The sequence below is a fragment of the Eriocheir sinensis genome, chromosome 4 (genome assembly GCF_024679095.1).
Source record: "Eriocheir sinensis breed Jianghai 21 chromosome 4, ASM2467909v1, whole genome shotgun sequence".
Lineage (NCBI taxonomy): Eukaryota > Metazoa > Arthropoda > Malacostraca > Decapoda > Varunidae > Eriocheir > Eriocheir sinensis.
Window position 1 is genome coordinate 25,240,769 of NC_066512.1, and position 20,750 is coordinate 25,261,518.

The 20,750-nt window shown below is 42.7% G+C and overlaps 1 protein-coding gene across 2 annotated transcripts in view; it reads right to left on the minus strand.

Annotated features, from left to right (window-relative positions):
• LOC126981012 (cyclin-dependent kinase 6-like) overlaps positions 1-20,750 on the minus strand; it is a 139,702-nt gene that overhangs the window by 27,155 nt on the left and 91,797 nt on the right. Inside the window, exon 5 of one of the 2 annotated variants that reach the window (XM_050831616.1) lies at positions 3,875-5,263. The exons of the other annotated variant lie outside the window; for it this stretch is intronic. Coding sequence (XP_050687573.1) covers positions 5,260-5,263 — 4 coding nt within the window. The 3' untranslated portion in view covers positions 3,875-5,259. Of the gene's footprint in view, positions 1-3,874; positions 5,264-20,750 lie in introns of those variants that run through there. 2 annotated transcript variants of the gene reach the window in all.

The window sequence follows — 20,750 nt, forward strand, 5'->3', positions numbered from 1 at the left end:
TGAAAAATGGTGGTATAGGGGCAAAGGGAGGAGGGAAGGGATAGTGGAAAAGACTCCTCCTCCTCTTCTTCTTCCTCTTCTTCTTTTTTCTTATTCCATTTTCTTTCTCTATCCTATTTTCTTGTTCTTCTTTTTGGTCTTCTTGTTTTTCTACTCCTATTCCTCCTCCTCTTCTTCTTCTTCTTCTTCTGCTCCTCTTCCTCCTCCTCCTCCTCCTCCTCTTATCTTTTTTTTCCAGCAGGTCATAACAAACATAATATAAGATCACAGGAGGAGGAGGAGGAGGAGGAGGAGGAGGAGGTGGAGGAGGAGGAGGAGGAGGAGGCACTGAGGTCGATTAGAAAAGGAGCTTAATTGTGTACCCTTGGCCTTGGGAGGAAGAGGAGGAGGAGGAGGAGGAGGAGGAGGAGGAGGAGGAGGAGAAGTTGGATGGGAACATATGGAAGGGACGGAGGAAGAAAGAAGAAATGGAAAAGGAAGGAAGGAAGAGAGGAAGAAACAGGAAAGGAAATAAGGAAGAAAAGAAAATGAAGAGAGGAAGAAAAGAGGGGAAAATTGAGTCTAGGCTTGCAAAAAAGGGAAGAAGGAATGGGAAGGAAAATGGAAAAGGTGGTAAAAGAAATGAGAAAAAGAGGAAAAGACAGAAAAGGGGAAGTAAAAAAAACACATAAAAGGAGAGAATAGAGGAAAAAGATTAAAAGAAAAATATACAAGGAAGGAGAAAGGAGGAAAAATAAAAGGAGGGAGAAAAAGGCAAATTAACTTATGGTGAAGGAAAAAAAAGAAAGGGAAAAGGACAGAAAATGAAAGGAGAAGGAAAACGGAGAAAATATGAGAAGAAAAGAGAAAGGAGAAAAAGAAAAAAAAAGGAAAGGAAACTAAGGTAAAAAAAATACATAAAACGGTTCATAAAATTAAGGTAGGTAAGGAAAATTAAAGGTAAGAGGAAGCGAATTTAAAAGGGAGGAAGGGAAGGAAGGGAAAGGAAGGGAGGTAAATCAACGGAGGAAGAGAGGAAGATGGAGGGAGGAAAGGTCGCATTGGTGAGGGAGGGAAGGAAAGTGGAAGGGTAAGCAAGGGGAGGGAGGTAAAGGGAGGGAAGGGAGGGAAGGTCATATCAGTAAGGGAATTTATGAGTCCTTCCCTTAGGCTGTGTGTGTGTGTGTGTGTGTGTGTGTGTGTGTGTGTCCCTTGTTATTTTTTTCATCTTCCATTACTTCATCGGACGGTAACTAACAACAACAACAACAACAATAGTAATAGTAATAATAATAATAATAATAATAATAATAATAATAATAATAATAATAATAATAATAATAATAAATGTTGCTTTCCGTCTAGTTCTAATACACTGCAAGACAAACACGCTTCTGGTATTTCTATTTTCTTAGTTTTCTTTACATTTTCTTCTTACTTTAAAAAATTCGACTTCGAGGGGTCAAAAAAAAAGCAAAAATAAATAAATAAATAAATAAATAAATAAATAAATAAAATAAAAGTAAAAAAAGGCGAAAAAAGGAAGACAAATTTCACACTTTTCTTCCTTTTTATTTATTTTTGAGAAAGGAGAAATTCCGAAAGAAGAAAATGAAGAGGGGAAGAAAGCAAACGAGAAAGAAAGGAGAAAGGAGGAAAAGGAGGAAGAGGAGGAGGAGGTGCAAGGGAAGCAGGGGAAGGTGGAGGAGGGAGAGGAAGACGAGGAGGAGGAAGAGGAAGAGGAGGAGGGAGGAAGAAGGAGTGTTGGTGTGAGGGAAGAGGAAGGAGGAAAGGAGGAAGAAGAGAAGAAGGAGGAGGAGGAGGAAAATGAGGAAAAGAGAAGAACATGATTTTGTGAAGACGAGGAGGAGGAGGAGGAAGCAGAGGAAGACGAGGAGGAGGAGGAAGCAGAGGAAGACGAGGAGGAGGAAGCAGAGGAAGACGAGGAGGAGGAGGAAGCAGAGGAAGACGAGGAGGAGGAGGAGGAGGAGGAGGAGGAGGAGGAGGAGGAAGCAGAGGAGGAGAGAGAGATAGAGGAGGAGGAGAGAGAGAGAGAGAGAGAGAGAGAGAGAGAGAGAGAGAGAGAGAGAGAGAGAGAGAGAGAGAGAGAGAGAGAGAGAGAGAGAGAGAGAGAGAGAGAAGGGGGAACTTATTGCGCAGGTCTGGATGAGGAGAAAGAGCTGGATAAGGGTGGTGGGGAGGAGGAGGAGGAGGAGGATGAGGAGGAGGAGGAGGAAGGTACACAAGGAAGGAAGAACTAGATAGGGGCTGGAGAGAGAGAGAGAGAGAGAGAGAGATAGAGAGAGAGAGAGAGAGAGAGAGAGAGAGAGAGAGAGAGAGAGAGAGAGAGAGAGAGAGAGAGAGAGAGAGAGAGAGAGAGAGAGAGAGAGAGAGAGAGAGAGAGAGAGAGAGAGAGAGAGAGAGAGAGAGAGAGAGAGAGAGAGAGAGGGGGGGGGAGGGGGGTGAACCATAAAAGGCACCTTAAACTCTCATCCTTGCACACGCCTCCTCCTCCTCCTCCTCCTCCTCCTCCTCCAGACATACATTCCTGCAGGATCCCCAGACGCTCCCTTGACTCCTTTGTCCTGCCGAGGATTAAAGGACCCCTACTGCTGCTCCTCTTCCTCTTCTTCCTCCTCCTCCTCCTCCTCCTACTACTACTACTACTACTACTACTACTACTACTACTACTACTACTATGATGTTCTACGACTTAAAATTTCGGCCTTTAATGATGCTTATTTTTTTTTTCTACATGTCCCACTTCATAAAGCAAGAACAAAACACGGCCGTCAATCTTTCATTTGTGGTCAACTAAACAAAACTCTGATCGCACTCGTTTGTGAATTTTCTTTTTTTTTTACTTAATTTTCATGATCCCAAACTTTTCTTTACTTTATATATTCTAAAGATTTTGCGAAACTACTTTTCTCTCTTTTCTTTTTCCTCTTTCCAAATGCAAGAAGGACTGTATTTTTTTTTACTTACTTTTTTTATTTATTTATTTATTTATTTTTATTTACTTTTTTTCTTTTCTTTTTCCTCTTTTCAAATGCAAGAACGTTTGTAATTTTTTTTTACTTACTTTCCATGAGATCCCAAACTTTTCTCTACTTTATATATTCTTAAAATTTTGCGAAACTACTTTTTTTCTTTTCTTTTTCCTCTTTTCAAATACAAGAAAAAAAACACACATAAAAGTTAAGCTAAGCCGGGATTTAAAAAAGGGAACATAACTACTTCCTTCTCATCTCTCTTCCTCCTCCTCCTCCTCCTCCTCTTCCTCCTCCTCCTCCACCCCTTCCCTTCATTCCTCTTCTATCCATTTTTCTCTCACATTTTCTTTCATCCCTGGAGCCGAGTCAAAACAGAGCCGTTCCGTCCTTTTCAGAAACGAGGATACAATAAAAAAAAAATAGGAAAGTTAAGGAAAAGAAGAGAAAGAAAAGGAGAGACAGACAGGAAGAGGGAGATTGGAACATCCTTCTTAGGGAGTTGGATTCTACTGGACCGTCTGTAGGGGATTTTAAAAGGGGGAGATGGGGGGTGAGTGAGGGGGAGGAGGGGGGAAGGGGAGATGGGGGAGATGGTGTTGAAGAGATGAATGGCCACACACACACACACACACACACACACACACACACACACACACACACACACACACACACACACACACACACACACACAGACACATACTTACACACTTTATTGTATGTTACGTGGGCGTGGCTTCTGAACGTAAGACAGAAATATGACCAAATGCTGTAGTCCCTCTCTCTCTCTCTCTCTCGACAGGTTGATAACAAGATACCTGCAACTTGTGGGTCTCGAACGCGTACCCTTACACGCCTCCTCCCTTCCTTTCACCTCCTCCTCCTCCTCCTCCTCTTCCTCCTCCTCCTCCTCCGGCTCGTCTTCCATACCTCCACCTCATTCCTTTCATCCTTTCCTTCCTTCCATCTTCCTTTAATTTTCCCTATCTCCTTCTTCTCCATCTATTTCGTTTATTTTCATCCTTTTCTTCTTTTTCTTCTATTTTATCACTTCTATCTAACTATCTTTTCTTCCTCCTTTTTTTCTTCTTTTTTTCATAGCTTTTCCTCCTTCCAGTCCTTTCCTTTCTCATCCTCTTTCTTCTTTCTTTTTCTTTCTCCTTATCTTCGTCTTCCATACCTTCCCTTCGCCTCCTCTTCCTCCTCTTGATTCTCCTTTTCCTCCTTTTCCTTTTCTCCTACTATTATCTCCTTCCATTGTATCCCCTTTTCCTCCTCCTCCTCCTACTCTTTCCTCCCATTCCTTTAAATTCTTCCACGTCCTTCTCTTCACCTCAATATTCTTACTTTTTTTTTCTCCTCTTTTGAATTTTTCCTCATTGTCCTTTCAGCTCATTATGTCTTCCTACAGTCTTTATTTTCACTTTTCAAAGCCTTTTACATCTCTTACAAGCGTCCCTTTTCCCTGTCTCTTAAACAACATATTCCATCTCATTTCCCCTTCCTCTCCCTTCACTTTCCTTCCCATGTCTTTCCTTGTCACTCCATTCCTTTTAGAATACATATACATATCTCTTTTCCTCCCCTTCCTTTCTCATCCCATCTCCCTCCTATTCCTCCAAGAAAGCATTCACATCCTTTTCGTTCTCTTCCCTTCCCTTCCTTTCCCATGTCTTCCCATTCCTCCCAGAACAAATGCATATCCCCTTCCTTTCCCTTCCCTTCCCTTCCCATTCCTCCGAGACACGCATATACCCTTTTCTTACCCTCCCCTTCCCTTCCTTTCCCTTCTCTTCGTTCCCTCGTTCTTCCATTCCATCCACACTACTTTCACATCCCTTTCTTTCTTCCCCTCCACTCCCCTTCCATTCCTCCCAGACACACATATACCTCTTTCTAACCCTCCCGTTCCTTTTCCTTCCTTTCCTTCCCCTTGTCCTTCCATTCCATCCAGACTACATACATATCCCATCTTCCCTTCCCCTTAAACACATAACCCTTTCTATACATCCCCTTCCCATACATTCCCATCCCTCTAAGTACATCATATACGCTTTTCTTTCCCTTCCCTTCCCTTTCTTTCTTTATTCCTCTTCCCTTCCCTTCCTTCCCATATCTTCCCACACCCTAAAACTCATACATGGGAACAAGACGTGGGACAGGGACACACCCGGAGCTCAGCAGATGGCCGGGCAGGTATGCAGGTGAAGGGAGAGGTATGCAGGTAGGGAAAGGTGGGGTACTTACTCCTTCGTTACCTGCGGCGACTCTCAGGTGACACACACACTCACCTGGGGAAGAGAGAAGCACTAATTAAGGGTTACAGTCCAGGTGAATGGGTGAGGGACGGGGAGCTGAACTTGTCTGGCCTTTTTTTTTTTTTTGTCTTTAATGAGCTTTGGGTGATGTGTGTGTGTGTGTGTGTGTGTGTGTGTGTGTGTGTGTGTGTGTGTGTGTGTGTGTGTGTGTGTGTGTGTGTGTGTGTGTGTGTGTGTGTGTGTGTGTGTGTGTGTGTGTGTGTGTGTGTGTGTGTGTGTGTGTGTGTAATTTTGTGCCTGTCTGGTGTTTTTTTTTGTTTCGAATTTTTGGTCTCGTTTGCTTGTGCTTGTGAGTGTTTTTTTTGTGAGTGCTTTTGTGTTTTATTCCATGTTTTCTGTATTTTTTTTTAGTCTTGTTTTATGTTTTTTTTTATTTATCTTTCGAAGTATATTATTGTTGTTGTTTTTTCGCTCTTCTGTTACGTTTTTTTCTTATGTATGACTCGATGTTGCCTGTGTGTCTGTCTGTCTTTGTATTCACTGTTCTAAACACATTAATCTTATTCAAATTTAATAATGTACAAAATTAAACTATCTCACTCTCTCAAACACAAACCACACACACACACACACACACACACACACACACACACACACACACACACACACACACACACACACAGACACTCATAACCCCCATACCCACCCCCAAACACACACACACACACACACAACCCCCACCCCATCCCCTTGACCCCCCTCCCTTCCCCCACCCAACACCACCCATTAGCATAAACAAGGCCCACCCTCGCTCCCCTTTTCCTCCCCTATTCTTCTCCCCATTCCTTCCTCCCCGCGTGATGGATGCCACGGCGCCCCGACCCATGCTAAGTGTTCTAATTACAGGGGAGGGGGGAGGGGGGGAAGGGTTGAGAGAAGGGGCGTGCACGTGCGTAGAAGAGGTGCGTAAAAGAGTGCGTGAAAGTATGTGAAGAAATGTGAAAAAGTATGTGAAGAAGTATGTGATAAGGAATGTGAAAAGTGCGTATGTGAAAAAAGTGCGTCAAAAAGCATGTGAAAAAGCACGTGCGTAGAAGAGTGCGTAAAAGAGTGAGTAGAAAGTGCGTGAAAGTATGTTAAAGTATGAGGTAAGAATGTGAAAAGCATGTGAAAAAGAATGTGAAAAGTGCGTATAAAAGTGCGTAGGTACAGAGTAAAGAGTGCGTGAAAAGAAGCATAAAAAGGGGGGGGCAAAGGATGGGGGGGGGAAGGGGTGAAGGGAGACGTGTAGGAAAGTCTTGTTGGTGTGAGAAATGGAGGAGGGAGAGATGGGAGGGAGAGGGAAGAAGAAGAAGGGGAGGAGGAGAGGGGCAAGTCAGTGGGTCAGTCAGCTGAGTGGAACAGGCTTGGCAGTCATGTTGTGAGTGCCAATACGAAACACATTAAAAAAAGAGAGATAAATTCATGGGTAGTGATGTTAGGTTGGGTTAGGTTCACAGGAGCTGCCTTGCATGGACATACCGGCCTCTATCAGACTTCTTATGTTCTTATGTAAAGTTTGGTATGGAAATGGAAGGGAATGGAGCGAAGGAAGGGAGGGGTGTACAGTGAGGGGAGGGGAGGGAAACAGGATGGACTGAAAGGAAGGGGAATAGTAGGTAAGGTGTAGTTTTGGAGTGGAGTGGAAATAGATGGGAGGGGAGAGGAGGAGGGAAAGAGAGAAAGGGGAATAGTGAGTAAAGGGAAGGGAAGGGAAGGCCGGGGAAGAGTGAAAGAAGTATAAAGGAATGGAGGTGGAATGAACGGTATGGCATGGTATAAATAGGGGAGGGGAGGGGAGGGGAGGGGAGGGAGGGTAGGCATGGGTAGAGTCAAAGAATTATCAGGAAATGGAGGTGCAAGGAACGGTATGGTATGGTAAACAGTCTTGGTGCGAATGGAAGGGAGGGAGGAATGAAGGGGGGAAGGGGATGGGGTGGTAATGGGAGGGTATGGGAAGGGGTGTGAGAGGGAAGGGTACGAAAGACTGGCTGCCACGTTTAAGGGAAGGGAAGGGAGGAGAGGAGGAAAATCAGGGAGGAAGTTGGAGGAGGAGAAAAGGAAGGGAAGAAGAAAAAATGAGGTAAAGGGAGGAGAGGAGGAAAATCAGGGAGAGAAAAAAAGGAAGGGAGGAAGAAAACTGAGGTAAAGGGAGGAGGAAAATCAGGGAGAAAGGAGGAAGAAGGAAGAAGAAAAAATGAGGTAAAGGGTGATGAGGAGGAAAATAAGGGAGGAAGGAGGAAAAAAAGGAAGGGAGGAAGATGAAAAAAAAAATAAGTAAAGGGTAGAGAGGAGGAAAATAAGGAAGGAAGGAGGAGGAAGAAGGGAAGGGAGGAAGAAGAAAAAAATGAGGAAAAGGGTGGAAAGGAAGGAAGAAGGGAGGAAGGAGAAAAAAGAAGGGGAGAAAAAAAGGGTGATAAGAAAATGTAGGAAAATTAAGTGGAATATTTGAGTGATTAGTGAAAATATATTGCTCTTCTTTTTTTCTTTCTTTTCTTCTTCGTTTCCTCATAACACCAATATCATCATCACCATCATCATTTATATACAAACACTTATTAAATTCCTTTCCTTCCTTTCCTTTTCTGCTCTTCATTTTCTTTCTCTTTCTTCTTTTTCACCTCCTCCACTTAACACCAATATCATCATCACCATCATCAAACACTTATTAAATTCCTTTCCTTCCTTTCCTTTTCTGCTCTTCATTTTCTTTCTCTTTCTTCTTTTTCAACTCCTCCACTTAACACCAATATCATCATCATCATCATCACCACCATCACCACAACCATCATCACCATTACCATACAAACACTCATTAGATTCCCCTTTCCCTCCCTTCCTCTTCTTAATAGTCTTTTGTCTCCTTCCCCCCACGACCTTTGAGAAACAAGGTGAAGACTAACAAGGCCTCCTCCTCCTCCTCCTCCTCCTCCTCCTCCTCCTCCTCCTAGGCCTAAGAAGGTAGTACAGTAACCCTACCATGGCGTTAATAATAGATTATGGATGAACAAATGACATAAGAACCTCCTCCTCTTCTTCTTCTTCTTCTTCCTCCTTCTCTTCCTCCTTCATGCTTCTGTTCTTTTCGTTCTTGTTCTTCCTCTTTCTTTTATTTTTCCTTCATCTCCTTCTCTCTCTCAAGGGCACGCGAATATTACATCTCTCCTCCTCCTCTTCTTCTTTTTCTTCTTCTTCTTCCTCCTTCTCTTCCTCCTTCATGCTTCTGTTCTTTTTGTTCTTGTTCTTCTACTTTTCTTTCTCCTTCTTCTCCCTCCCATGAACACTCGAATACTTCATCTCTCCTCTTCCTCCTCCTTCATGATTCTGCTCTTCTTGTTTTTGTTCTCCCTCATATTCTTTCTCTTAATCTTCCTCCTTTTTCTCCGTCCCTCTGACACGCGAATACTCCATCTCTCCTCCTCCTCCTCCTCCTCCTGCTCCTCCTCCCATCGCCCCCTGAGGCTACCCATTCACCCATCACCCCGACATTCGTGTATGATTAGAAATATTCAATCAGGCCCCATGGAACAGCAGATGAAGGGAGATTAACAAGAATGAGAGGAGGAGGAGGAGGAGGAGGAGGAGGAGGAGGAGGAGGAGGAGGAGGAGGGAATACATAAAAGGATGAACGAAAGAGTGAGGAATTAAAGTTGTCTCAATAAAAATGAAATGAAAATGAAACTTGAAATTGACGAATGGAAGTTGAGATGACGATGAGAGGAAGGAAAAGAGGAGGAGGAGGAGGAGGAGGAAGAGGAAGAGGAAGGAGAAAGGAATGTCGGAATGCCAGCTCGGAGATACACACTAGGAAAATTTAAAGGGAAGTGACGAAATGAGGAAGAGTAACAAGAAGCGTTTGAATAATAAGCTTTTAATTGCTACTTTAAAGAGAGAAAAAAGAGAAAAAGAGAGCAATGCAAACTAAGGTAAATGAAGAACGATACAAGAAAAAAGGAAAGAACATAAGAAAGAACATAGGGAAAGGAGGCAAGAACAGAGGCAAGAAGGTAAGGAGCTAGGGTAAGGTAAGGTAAAGAGAGGAGACAAAATTATGTAAGAAGGTAAAACGAGAGACAAAAAGGTAAGGTTAGGTAAGGGAAAAACTAGAAGAAGGTAAGAGGTAGGACCGTAATGCAAGGTAATGTAAGGTAAGGTAGGGTAAGGAAAGGTAAGATAATGTAAAGTGAGTCAAAAGGTAAAAGAGTTAATTAAGAAGGTAAATTAAGGTAAAGAAAGTAAATATTAATGGGTAAGGAAGGTAAGATAAGGTGAGGTAACGCTGGTAAGGTGAACAAGGTAAAAGGAAAGGTAAGGTAAGGTAAGACAGTCAAGCTAAGGAAGGTAAGGTAAAACAAGGCAAGGTAAGGAAGGTAAGCGAAGAAAAGGCAAGAAAAGGAAGGTAAGGTAAAACAAGGCAAGGTAAGGAAGGTAAGGTAAAACAAGGCAAGCTAAGGAAGGTAAGGTAAAGCAAGGCAAGGTAAGGAAGGTAGGGTAAAACAAGGCAAGGTAAGAAAGGTAAGCGAAGAAAAGACAAGGCAAGGTAAGAAGAGGCAAGAAAAGGAAGGTAAGGTAAAACAAGGCAAGGTAAGGAAGGTAAGGTAAAGCAAGGCAAGGTAAGGAAGGTAAGGTAAAACAAGGCAAGGTAAGGAAGGTAAGCGAAGAAAAGGCAAGGCAAGGTAAGAAAAGGCAAGAAAAGGAAGGTAAGGTAAAACAAGGCAAGGTAAGGAAGGTAAGCGAAGAAAAGGCAAGAAAAGGAAGGTAAGGTAAAACAAGGCAAGGTAAGGTAAAGCAAGGCAAGGTAAGGAAGGTAAGGTAAAACAAGGCAAGGTAAGGAATGTAAGGTAAAACAAGGCAAGGTAAGGAAGGTAAGCGAAGAAAAGGCAAGGTGAGGCAAGGTAAGGTAAGACAGGCGGGCAGGTATTCATGACGAGCTCCCCCTGACCTCATCTTCTCACCAACGCTGTAATTACTACCTTGTTCCTCCTCCTCCTCCTTCTCCTCCTCTTCCTCCACCTATCCCTCCCTCTCCGTCTTTCAGTCTCTCATTCCTCATTAGGCCTAACCAGTCTCTCTCTCTCTCTCTCTCTCTCTCTCTCTCTCTCTCTAATCTATCTATCTATCCCTATCTCCACTACATCTTTCTCCATCCTATTACAATACACAACGTCTACTCTCTCTCTCTCTCTCTCTCTCTCTCTCTCTCTCTCTCTCTCTCTCTCTCTGTGGCCTTGAAGGGGGGGGGGGGGGGGGGGGGCACGGGAGTCAGGCTCACGTCACATCTGCCCATCATATATTCTAATGAAGGGAAGCTGAGGCCCACAACACACACACACACACACACACACACACACACACACACACACACACACACACACACACACAGTGGCGGAGGTGAAGGGCGTGGTGTGTATGGTGGTGTGAGAGATGATGGGGAAGAGGAGGAGGAGGAGGAGGAGGAGGAGGAGGGGGAAGAGGAGGAGGGGGAAGATGTGGGATAACAAGAGGAGAGAAGAGGTGTATGGAACTTCTGGAGATGAATCGAGATGGGGAAGAAGGGGAGGGAGATAAAGAAGAGGAGGAGGAGGAGGAGAATAAAAAGGGGAGGGGAAGGGAGATAAAATATAGATGAGGGGTTTTATGTGGGGAAGCTGCCTGGGGAATGGGTAAGTAAGTAGGGGAGGGGTGAAGGGTGGGGTGGGGAGGAAGGGGAGATGAAGAAAAGGAGGGTGGGGAATGGAGGGGAAGAAGGGGGAAGGGAGAGGAAGAATAGAGGTAAGGTTTGTATGTGGAGGTGGGGTGAGCAGGAATGAAGGGAGGAAAGTAAGGAATGAAGAGAAAAGAAATGTGGAAGGAAGGAGGGGAGGAAAGGAAGGGGTGAGAAGGAATGAAGAGATGGGGTAAGGAGGAATTAAGGGAGGAAAGAAAGGGTGGAAGAGGAAGGGAGAAGAGGAAGGGATGAAATGGAAGGGAGAAACGGAAAGGGTGAGGAGGAAGGAAGGGAGAAAAGGAAGGGGTGAGGAGGAATGACGGGAGAAGAGGAAGGGAGGGAGGAAAAGGGAAGGGATGAAAAGGAAGGAAGGGAGAAAAGGAAAAGAGTAAAGGAAGGGATGAGCAGGAAGTAAGGAAAATAAAGAAGACTTCGGGGTTGTATGAGGAGGAGGAAGAATTAGAGGTGGGGAGAAGAGGAAGAGGGATGAAAAGGAAGAAGAAGAGGAAGAGGAAGAGAGATACAACACTATACTAAACTTAATCTAACTCTAAATGACAGGAGATCGAATACCAACTAACTAAATAAATAAACAAAGAAAGAAAGAAAGAAAAGGAAAATAGACTGACCAAACCTGTATAAGAGGAAGAGAAAAGAGATACAACACTATACTAAACTTAATCTAACTCTAAATGACAGGAGATCGAATACCAAATAACTAAACAAATAAAAATAAAAAAAACGAAAATACAGTAACCCCACCTGTATAAAGCCCAGACAATCCAATTACTGAGGTACACCTGAAGTAGCATCCCACACCTTGCCCACTCAGCCTACACAAAGGAGGAGGATCCGATACCACTGAAAGCTATTGAATCCCACACCTATAGCCTCGAGACACGGAGGAAGGCGCGTAAGAAAAAAAAAGAAAGAAAAGAAAAAAAGGGGTTACAAGTATACTACGCCTAAAAGGGTTTGAATCGTCCATTTGGTAGCGGGAGAGAGACTCGATTCCACTCCAAAAGAGGATCCAGTGTAGATAAACAGGATCGAATCGCTTAATTTTAGCCCGAAAGGAGTTAGATAAGGAAAGAAGGTGATCGCTTGTAGTAAAGGTGGAATTGGGGCTGAGATAGAGGATCGAATGGCCTGTAAAAGATATCCAGAATGGTTTAGACATGAATACAGGAACGAGAATGGATTAGAGGATAACAAGATCGAACCAAATGGAGTAGAAGGAAAGCTATGTAAGGAATCGAAAAACATATATTAAAACGAAAACAAAGGAGTGGTTAGACACAATACAGGAGGAAGAAATGATTTGAGGATAATAAGATCGAACGAGAATGGATTAGAGGATAACAAGATCAGAAGGAAAGCATTATAAGGAATCAAAACAAGTATATTAAAACGAAAACAAAAACAAAGGAAACAAAGGAGTGGTTTAGACATGAATACAGGAACGAGAATGGATTAGAGGATAACAAGATCGAACCAAATGGAGTAGAAGGAAAGCATTATAAGGAATCAAAACAAGTATATTAAAACGAAAACAAAAACAAAGGAAACAAAGGAGTGGTTTAGACATGAATACAGGAACGAGAATGGATTAGAGGATAACAAGATCGAACCAAAGGGAGTAGAAGGAAAGCATTATAAGGAGTCAAAACACATAAGACGAAAAAAAAAAAAAACCAGGAACACAAAAGAACGTCGATAGCAAAAACAGAAAGATAGATAGTGACACTTTTTATTAAGAGAGAAAAAAGAAGAAAGATGAAGAGAAAAAAAAGATGATAGCAAGTGGAAAAATGATATTACTGAAGAAAAAATAAGATAGACGATGGAAGAACACATAGACATCATATTAAAAGAACAAAAAAAAAGAGATGAAAAACAAAATGAAGAGAGGAAAAAACAAGAGAAATGACGATAGTATGCAAGGAAAAGTAAATAAAAAAATAGAAATAAAAAATAAACAAAAGCAAGTCGATATAAAATAGAAAAAGAAAACGATACTTCCTGTAAAGAAAAAAAAAGAGAAAACAAGAACAAGAAAAACTTTAAACTGATATAAAAGAAAAAGAAAATGAAGAAAAGTATAATTGGAGAGAGAGAGAGAGAGAGAGAGAGAGAGAGAGAGAGAGAGAGAGAGAGAGAGAGAGAGAGAGAGAGAGAGAGAGAGAGAGAGAGTTGGCGTGAGGGAACCATTATCAGCGTCACGTCACGGGTTGGGCGTAAACGGGGTCATTAGGGTCGATAATTAGCGTTAAAAGAGAAGCAATTAAGGATGTCGATACCTTTTTAGAGGGAGGAATGGCGGTGGTGGTGGTGGTGGAGGTGATGGTGGTGATGGTGGTGGTGATGTTTGGGTAAGCCTGGTCGTTGTGAAATGGTCTAACACCCTTCTCTCTCTCTCTCTCTCTCTCTCTCTCTAATACCACCTTGAACTTTCTCTTAAAACCAGCTCTTCTTATTTTCCTTTTTTCCAACCAGTCTTTTAAGCTTACTAAATATCTTCCTGAAAGAGCTTTAGGCGCGGAGGACTAGTTTTGCTCTCTCTCTCTCTCTCTCTCTCCCTATCTCCATCACAAAGGTCTCATCAGTATTCTTATCTCCCTCTACCCATGACGTACGGAGAGAGAGAGAGAGAGAGAGAGAGAGAGAGAGAGAGAGAGAGAGAGAGAGAGAGAGAGAGAGAGAGAGAGAGAGAGAGAGAGAGAGAGAGAGAGAGAGAGAGAGAGAGAGATAGTGTGCCTTGTAGATTTAAAGATAACGATCATAACCAACACCTCCAACACCATCACCATCACCACCATCACCACCATCATCACCACCATCACCATCATCATCATCATCATTACCATTACAAAACAACAACATGATTATACGTTTTGAAAGCCTTTAAGAGAAACAAAAAAATGAAAGAAAAGATTAAAAAGAAAGAAAATGAAATAGCAATAATGTCTTTCCATCAAACACACACACACACACACACACACACACACACACACACACACACACACACACACGCAAAACATAATCAAATAACTCTTCAAACATTAACCCGGATGTGTTTTTTTCTTCCTTCTTTTCCTCCTTTCTCCTCCTCCTCCCTTCCTCTCCTCTCCCCCTTCCGTTTTTCCTCCCTTTCTTCTCTTTCCTCCAAGCAGTGTCTAACCATGCTAATCAGTGCGAGAGAGAGAGAGAGAGAGAGAGAGAGAGAGAGAGAGAGAGAGAGAGAGAGAGAGAGAGAGAGAGAGAGAGAGAGAGAGAGAGCAAAACAAGTTCCCCCTCGCCTTAAATTCTTTCAAGAAAATATTTTGTTGAAAGAATGGAAAAAAAGGAAAATTTGAGAAAAAAAGGAAAAAAAGAGCAGGTTTTGGCAAGAGGTTCCATGGCGGAGGGGGAGAGAGAGAGAGAGGAGTCAGGTCGAACTGTAAGGTGAATGACTCTCCTCTCAAGGACGTTCTCTCTCTCTCTCTCTCTCTCATCTCGTATGGAATATGAAAACGATGCGATGTGTATTTATGTAGATGTAGATAACCCGATAACTCTCTCTCTCATCTCGTATGGAATATGAAAACGATGCGATGTATTTATGTAGATGTAGATAACCTGATAACTCTCTCGCTCTCTCGTACCGGTTTTGGTGTGAATGTCTTGCAAAATTCTTCTTCATCTCCTTCTTCTTTTTCTTTTCCCTCCCTCTCATCTTCCCCTTCCTCCTCCTCTTCTTCTTCCTCCTCCTCCTCCTCCTCCTCCTCCTCTTCTTCCTCCTCCTCCTCCTTTCACCTTACTCCATAATTTAAATCTTCCTCCATCCCTGCCCTTTTCTCTTCATCATTTTTATTACTCCTCCTCCTCCTCCTCCCTCACCATTACCACCACCACCACCACCTCCTCCTCCTCCAGCGCCTCGTTCAATGATTACAGGAACGAAATGATGAGATGAGACGCTTCGAACCTTTACCTGTGGGTGGATAGGCAGGTAAGAGGGCAGGTGGAGGGACGGGCAGGTGACTAAATTAAAGGGGGAACAGGTGGTGAGTGAGTGGATGAGGTGGAGATGAAGAGAAATACTAGAAGAGAAAGAAGAACGATTAGAAGAAAACGAGGAGAAAGAAAGGACTGTAAGAAATAAGGAAGAAAGAACAGAAAAAAATAAATGAAAAGAAAGAGCGAAAAAAAGAGAAGAACAAGAAGAAAACGAAGAGAAAACTAAGAAATGAAAGAAAAAAATAGAAAAAAAATATATGGAGAGCAAGAACGAAAGAATGAACAGAGAAATACACAAAGAAACAATACTAGAAAGAAATACAGAAGAATTAATGAAAAAATTGGGTGGGTGAATGAAAGGTAAGGGAAAGAAATAGGGATAGGGGTAGGTGAATAAACGAGGAAGTAGATAGTTAATAAGTGGGTAATAAGTTGGGTAGATGGATAGGGAAGCATATGGATAGGTGGGTGAATAATCAGGTATAAAGTGGGGTAGATTTATAGGTAAGCATGTGGAAAGGTAGATAAATGGGTAGATGGGGATCGGCACATAGGTAACCAGAGGGGCTGATGGATAGGTAAGCATGTGGATAGGTAAATGGGTAGGTGGGTGAATGATGGGTAGGGTGAGTAAGGAGGGGTATGGATGGGTGAGGTACGGGGTGGATGGGTAAGTGGGTGAATGATAGGTAGGGTGAATAAGGAGGGGTATGGATGGGTGAGGTACGGGGTGGATGGGTAAGTGGGTAGGTTGGTGGGTGGGTAGGTGGGTTGCTGGGTAGAGAATGGGAGAATAGGTGATGGGTGGGTGGGTGGGGGGTGTGGGGTGGAAATAAAACAGCGAGAATGACCACGCCACCAACCCACGATCTACACACACACACACACACACACACACACACACACACACACACACACACCTCGATTCCCTCCACCTTTCTTCCTCTTCTTCATCCAACACCCACACCTCCTCCTCCTCCTCCTCTTTCTCCAAATCCAACCACCTCTTCCTCCTCCTCCTCCTCCTCTTGTTGGTCCACCTTCCTTTGTATGACTTTTAAATCTATCTATCTTCCTCTTTCTCCCTCTCCCTCTCTCTCTCTCTCTCTCTCTCTCTCATTCCACGGGCGATGAAGAAAAGCACTGACTCGACACGCACCACTAACCTTGCGTGTGTGTGTGTGTGTGTGTGTGTGTGTGTGTGTGTGTGTGTGTGTGTGTCGAGGCCGGGGTCGCGTGCAGGGCCCCGGACGCAGGCAGTGGTCACGAGTACAAAGGTTTGTGTTAATCTGGCGAGGAATGTGAGGAATGTTCACACTCTGCCCTCAAGTGTTGCTACGTTTTCCAGTCTTGTTCTTGTTGTTCATCTTCTTGTTCTTCTTGTTCTTCTTCCTCTTCTTCTTGTTCTTCTTGTTCATCTTCTTCCTCCTCTTCTTGTTCTTCTGCTTCGTCTTTGTTTCGTATTTCGTTTTCCGCTCATTACATATCGACCTTATTTCTTCTTCGTTTCGCCTTTCCACTCTATATTTTTATCCGTCTTCTTCTTCTTCTTCTTCTTCTTCGTTTCGCCTTTCCACTCTCTATATTTTTATCCGTCTTCTTCTTCTTCTTCTTCTTCGTTTCGCCTTACTTTTTTCCATTCTCTCTCTCTCTCTCTATTGACTTTTTCGTGGATCCATCTTTTTCCTGTTATTTTTTCATTATGCGGTTTCTATTAATCTTCCGTTTTCAATTTACTTTCTTCTCGTTTTCTCTGGTTAGGTAATTGTTCTTTAATTTATTTGTCCACTGTTCCTTCTTTAGTTTGTTTATTTCTACTTTATTTTCTTTTCATCTCTCTTCTATTCAATGTTCAAGTTACTTTCTGTCCTAAGCATTTGTTCTTTTATCACTTTTTCTCTTTGTTTTTCACGGTTTATTTCTCCTTTTTTTCTTTCGTTCCTTCATTACACGCTTTTTCTTTCTTCACATCTTTAATTTCCTTTTCCTTATATTGTTTTCTTCGTTTCCTTCTGTTCTATGTTCATTTTCATTTTTCCACCTTTTCCTCCTCTTGTCTGTTCCTTACATTTCCTTTTTTTCTCTGTTTCTTCTGTTACTCCTATTCACTTATTTCTATTTTCTATTACCATTATTCTTTGTTATTGTTATTCTTCTTTATTTTTCTGTTAGTATTCCATTCTCCCTTCTTCTCCCATTCCCGTTTTCTGTTGTCCGCGTCAAGGCTGTCCACGTTTCGGTGAGTGTGTATCTAATTTTTTTTTTCTGTCTGTCATTCTCCGTCTGTCTGGGTGTGGACACGACTCTCTCTCTTTCTGTCTGTCTGTCTGTCTCTCTCTCTCTCTCTCTCTCTCTCTCTCTTTCATTCACCGGAGAAAACAACACGAGAAACAAGAACAAAAAGAAGAAGAAGAAGAAGAAGAAGAAGAAGAAGAAGAAGAGGAGGAGGAGGAAGAAGAAGAAGAAGAAAACGAAGAGAACAGAGGACGAAATAAAAGATCGTCAGAAATAAAAACGAAAGAAAGAAAAGAAGGAATAAATAAATGGAAAAGCGAAAGAGAAAGAAAATATACAAAAGGAAACAATATAAAAAAAAAACACAGAACAAGAGCACGAGAATAAGAAACAACAACAACAACAACAACAACAACAACAACAACAACAACAGCGACTAAGAAATAAATTAACAGACTAACGAACAAATAAAAAACAAAGAAAAAAAAGGAAGAAAAAAAAACACTCATCTCGCCTCCCTTAACCTCCTACCACCTTGCGAGAAAAACAAGAACTAGTGTGCGTGCGAGAGAGAGAGAGAGAGAGAGAGAGAGAGAGACTGACTGACTTCAACGCTATCCACTCGCCAGTCCAAACCAGAGAGAGAGAGAGAGAGAGAGGAAAGGGATGGAGGAAAGGGAGCAAAAGGGAGGAATCTAAGGCACAATAGAAAGCGGAAGGACATGGGAAAGGGCGCTGAAAGGGAGAGAGAGAGAGAGAGAGAGAGAGAGAGAGAGAGAGAGAGAGAGAGAGAGAGAGAGAGAGAGAGAGAGAGAGAGAGAGAGAGAGAGAGAGAGAGAGAGAGAGAGAGGAGAGAGAGAGAGCAAGCTGGAAGACCATTCTCTCTCTCTCTCTCTCTCTCTCTCTCTCTCTCTCTGCCACGTGTTGCTCAACAGAGGAGAGGAAGAGGAAGAAGGTTCGAAAGGGAGGGAGGGAGAGAGAAAGGGAGAAAGAGGGAGGGAGGGAGAGAGAGAGAGAGAAGTGAGAGAATTCAGCATTGAGTTACATCCGGGCACGACAATTATTAGAGAGAGAGAGAGAGAGAGAGAGAGAGAGAGAGAGAGAGAGAGAGAGAGAGAGAGAATGTAAAACAGAAGAAGAAAAAAATGAAGGAAATTTCAATGCGCTCGTGGGTAGTGATCCAAAAGTAGTGATCCAAAGGAGATGAAATTTCTGACACCCACAGTGGAGTAGTAGTAGTAGTAGTATCAGTAGTAGTAGTAGTAGTAGTAGTAGTAGTAGTAGCAGGTGACGGACTATTGTTGTTACTTATGAAATGACTCTTGCTATTTTCAGCGTCGCCTCCTCCTCCTCCTCCTTCCCCTCTCGGCCTCAAGGTCCCGCCAGAGCCCCGCGGGGACAGCTTGGCGAGGCCCGGGGGTGCGCGGACAAGCCACCCTTCACCCCCGGCGCTGGCCACTGCGAGGGGGGGGGGGGGGGGGTTAGATGATGCTCCGCTAAGGGGGGGGGGGTTGTCTGTTCCTCTTTGCTCTTCCTACCCCTTTTTCATCTCTCTCTGTTCCTCTTCTCTCTTTCTGTGACTCTTATCTCTTCCCTTGTTCTTCCTTTCTTCTCTTCCTCTTCCTCTCTTCTCTTACTCCTTCACCATTTCTCTTCCTCTTCCTCCTCTATCCTTCGAATCTTCCTTTTCCTCTTTTCTTCTACGATATTACCTCTCCTTTTCTCTCCAATCATTCTACCTCTTATGTCTTCCCTTTCTTCTTCTCCTCTCTTCTCTTCCTCTTCTTCTCTCCTACGACATTACCTCTTCCATATCTCCCTCTCTTCTCTACATTCCAACCCTTTTCACTTCTTCCCTTCTTTCTTTTCTCTCCTTCGACCCCTTCTTCCACATATTCCCTTCCTTTCCCTCTACTTCTCCCTTCTTAATATATTCTCTTTCCCAATCAGAATAGTCATATCAATAACGTCCTCTTCAACTCTAATTTTTACCAATCTTTTTTTTTTACCTTCCCTTTCTAGCCCAGTTCTTTCAATCCTTCCTTTCTCATCTTCATTTTTCCTTCGGCCCTGATCATAACAAGTGATATCTCAGTACTTCTTCTCCCCCTCCTTTTTCTACCCTTCCTACTTACCTCCTATACTTATTCTTCCACCTTCACTCTCTGGTCCAGTTCTTTCAATCCTCCCTTTCTCATCTTCATTTTTCCTTCTGCCCTGATCATAACAAGTGATATCTCAGTACTTCTTATCCCCCTTCTTTTTCTACCCTCCCTACTTACCTCCTATACTTTTTTCACCTTCACTCTCTGGTCCAGTTCTTTCAATCCTACCTTTTCTATCTGCATTTTTTTTCCGGCCCTGATCATAATAAGTGATATCTCAGTACTTCTTATCCCCCTTCTTTTTCTACCCTCCATACTTATCTCCTATACTTTTTTCACCTTCACTCTCTGGTCCAGTTCTTTCAATCCTACCTTTTCTATCTGCATTTTTTTTTTCGGCCCTGATCAAAACAAGAGATATCTCAGTACTTCTTATCCCCCTTCTTTTTCTACCCTCTCTACTTATCTCCTATAGTTTTTCTTCCACCTTCACTCTCTGGTCCAGTTCTTTCAATCCCACCTTTCCAATCTGCATTTTTCTTTCGGCCCAGATCAAAACAAGTGATATCTCAGTACTTCTTATCCCCCTTATTTTTCTACCCTCCCTACTTATCTCCTATACTTTTTTCACCTTCACTCTCTGGTCCAAGTCTTTCAATCCTACCTTTTCTATCTGCATTTTTTTTTCGGCCCTGATCATAATAAGTGATATCTCAGTACTTCTTATCCCCTTCCTTTTTCTACCCTCTCTACTTACCTATTATATACTTTTTCTTCCACTTTCACTCTCTGGTCCAGTTCTTTCAATCCTATCTTTTCTATCTGCATTTTTTTTTCGGCCCTGATCAAAACAAGTGATATTTCAGTACTTCTAACGGTCCTTTCTTCTCAACTCTTTCTTTCCTAATTCCCCCTTTCTCCATTTTTTACTTCCTTCACTTCTCTCTATCACCTCATTTCAGTTTTTTTCCTTCTCTTCCTTCCTTTCTTTCTCTCGCTAATAACAGTAATACCACGATACTTCCTACCCTCTTCTATACCTCACTCTTTTATTCATTCTGCCGTTTCCCATCTTCGCTCTCTATTCCCTTCGTTCAATTCTCCCTTTTCTCTTCTCCTCCCTTTCCCTTCTCCGGTCATGGCAGTGATAACTTAATATATCAAAACCACTTTCTTTCTCAATCTTATTCCTACTTCCAATTTTTCCACATCTTTCCTCTCTATTCCCTTCTTTATTTCCCCACGTTCGCTCTGTATTTCCTTCTTTTCATTCTTCATTTCCCCACGTTCGCTCTGTATTTCCTTCTTTTCATTCTTCATTTCCCCACGTTCGCTCTGTATTTCCTTCTTTCCATTCTTTATTTCCTCTCTTCCTACCTCCTGTTCTTCCCCCTGATCCTAAGAGCCAGAGCTTAATACTTTTTACAATACACAA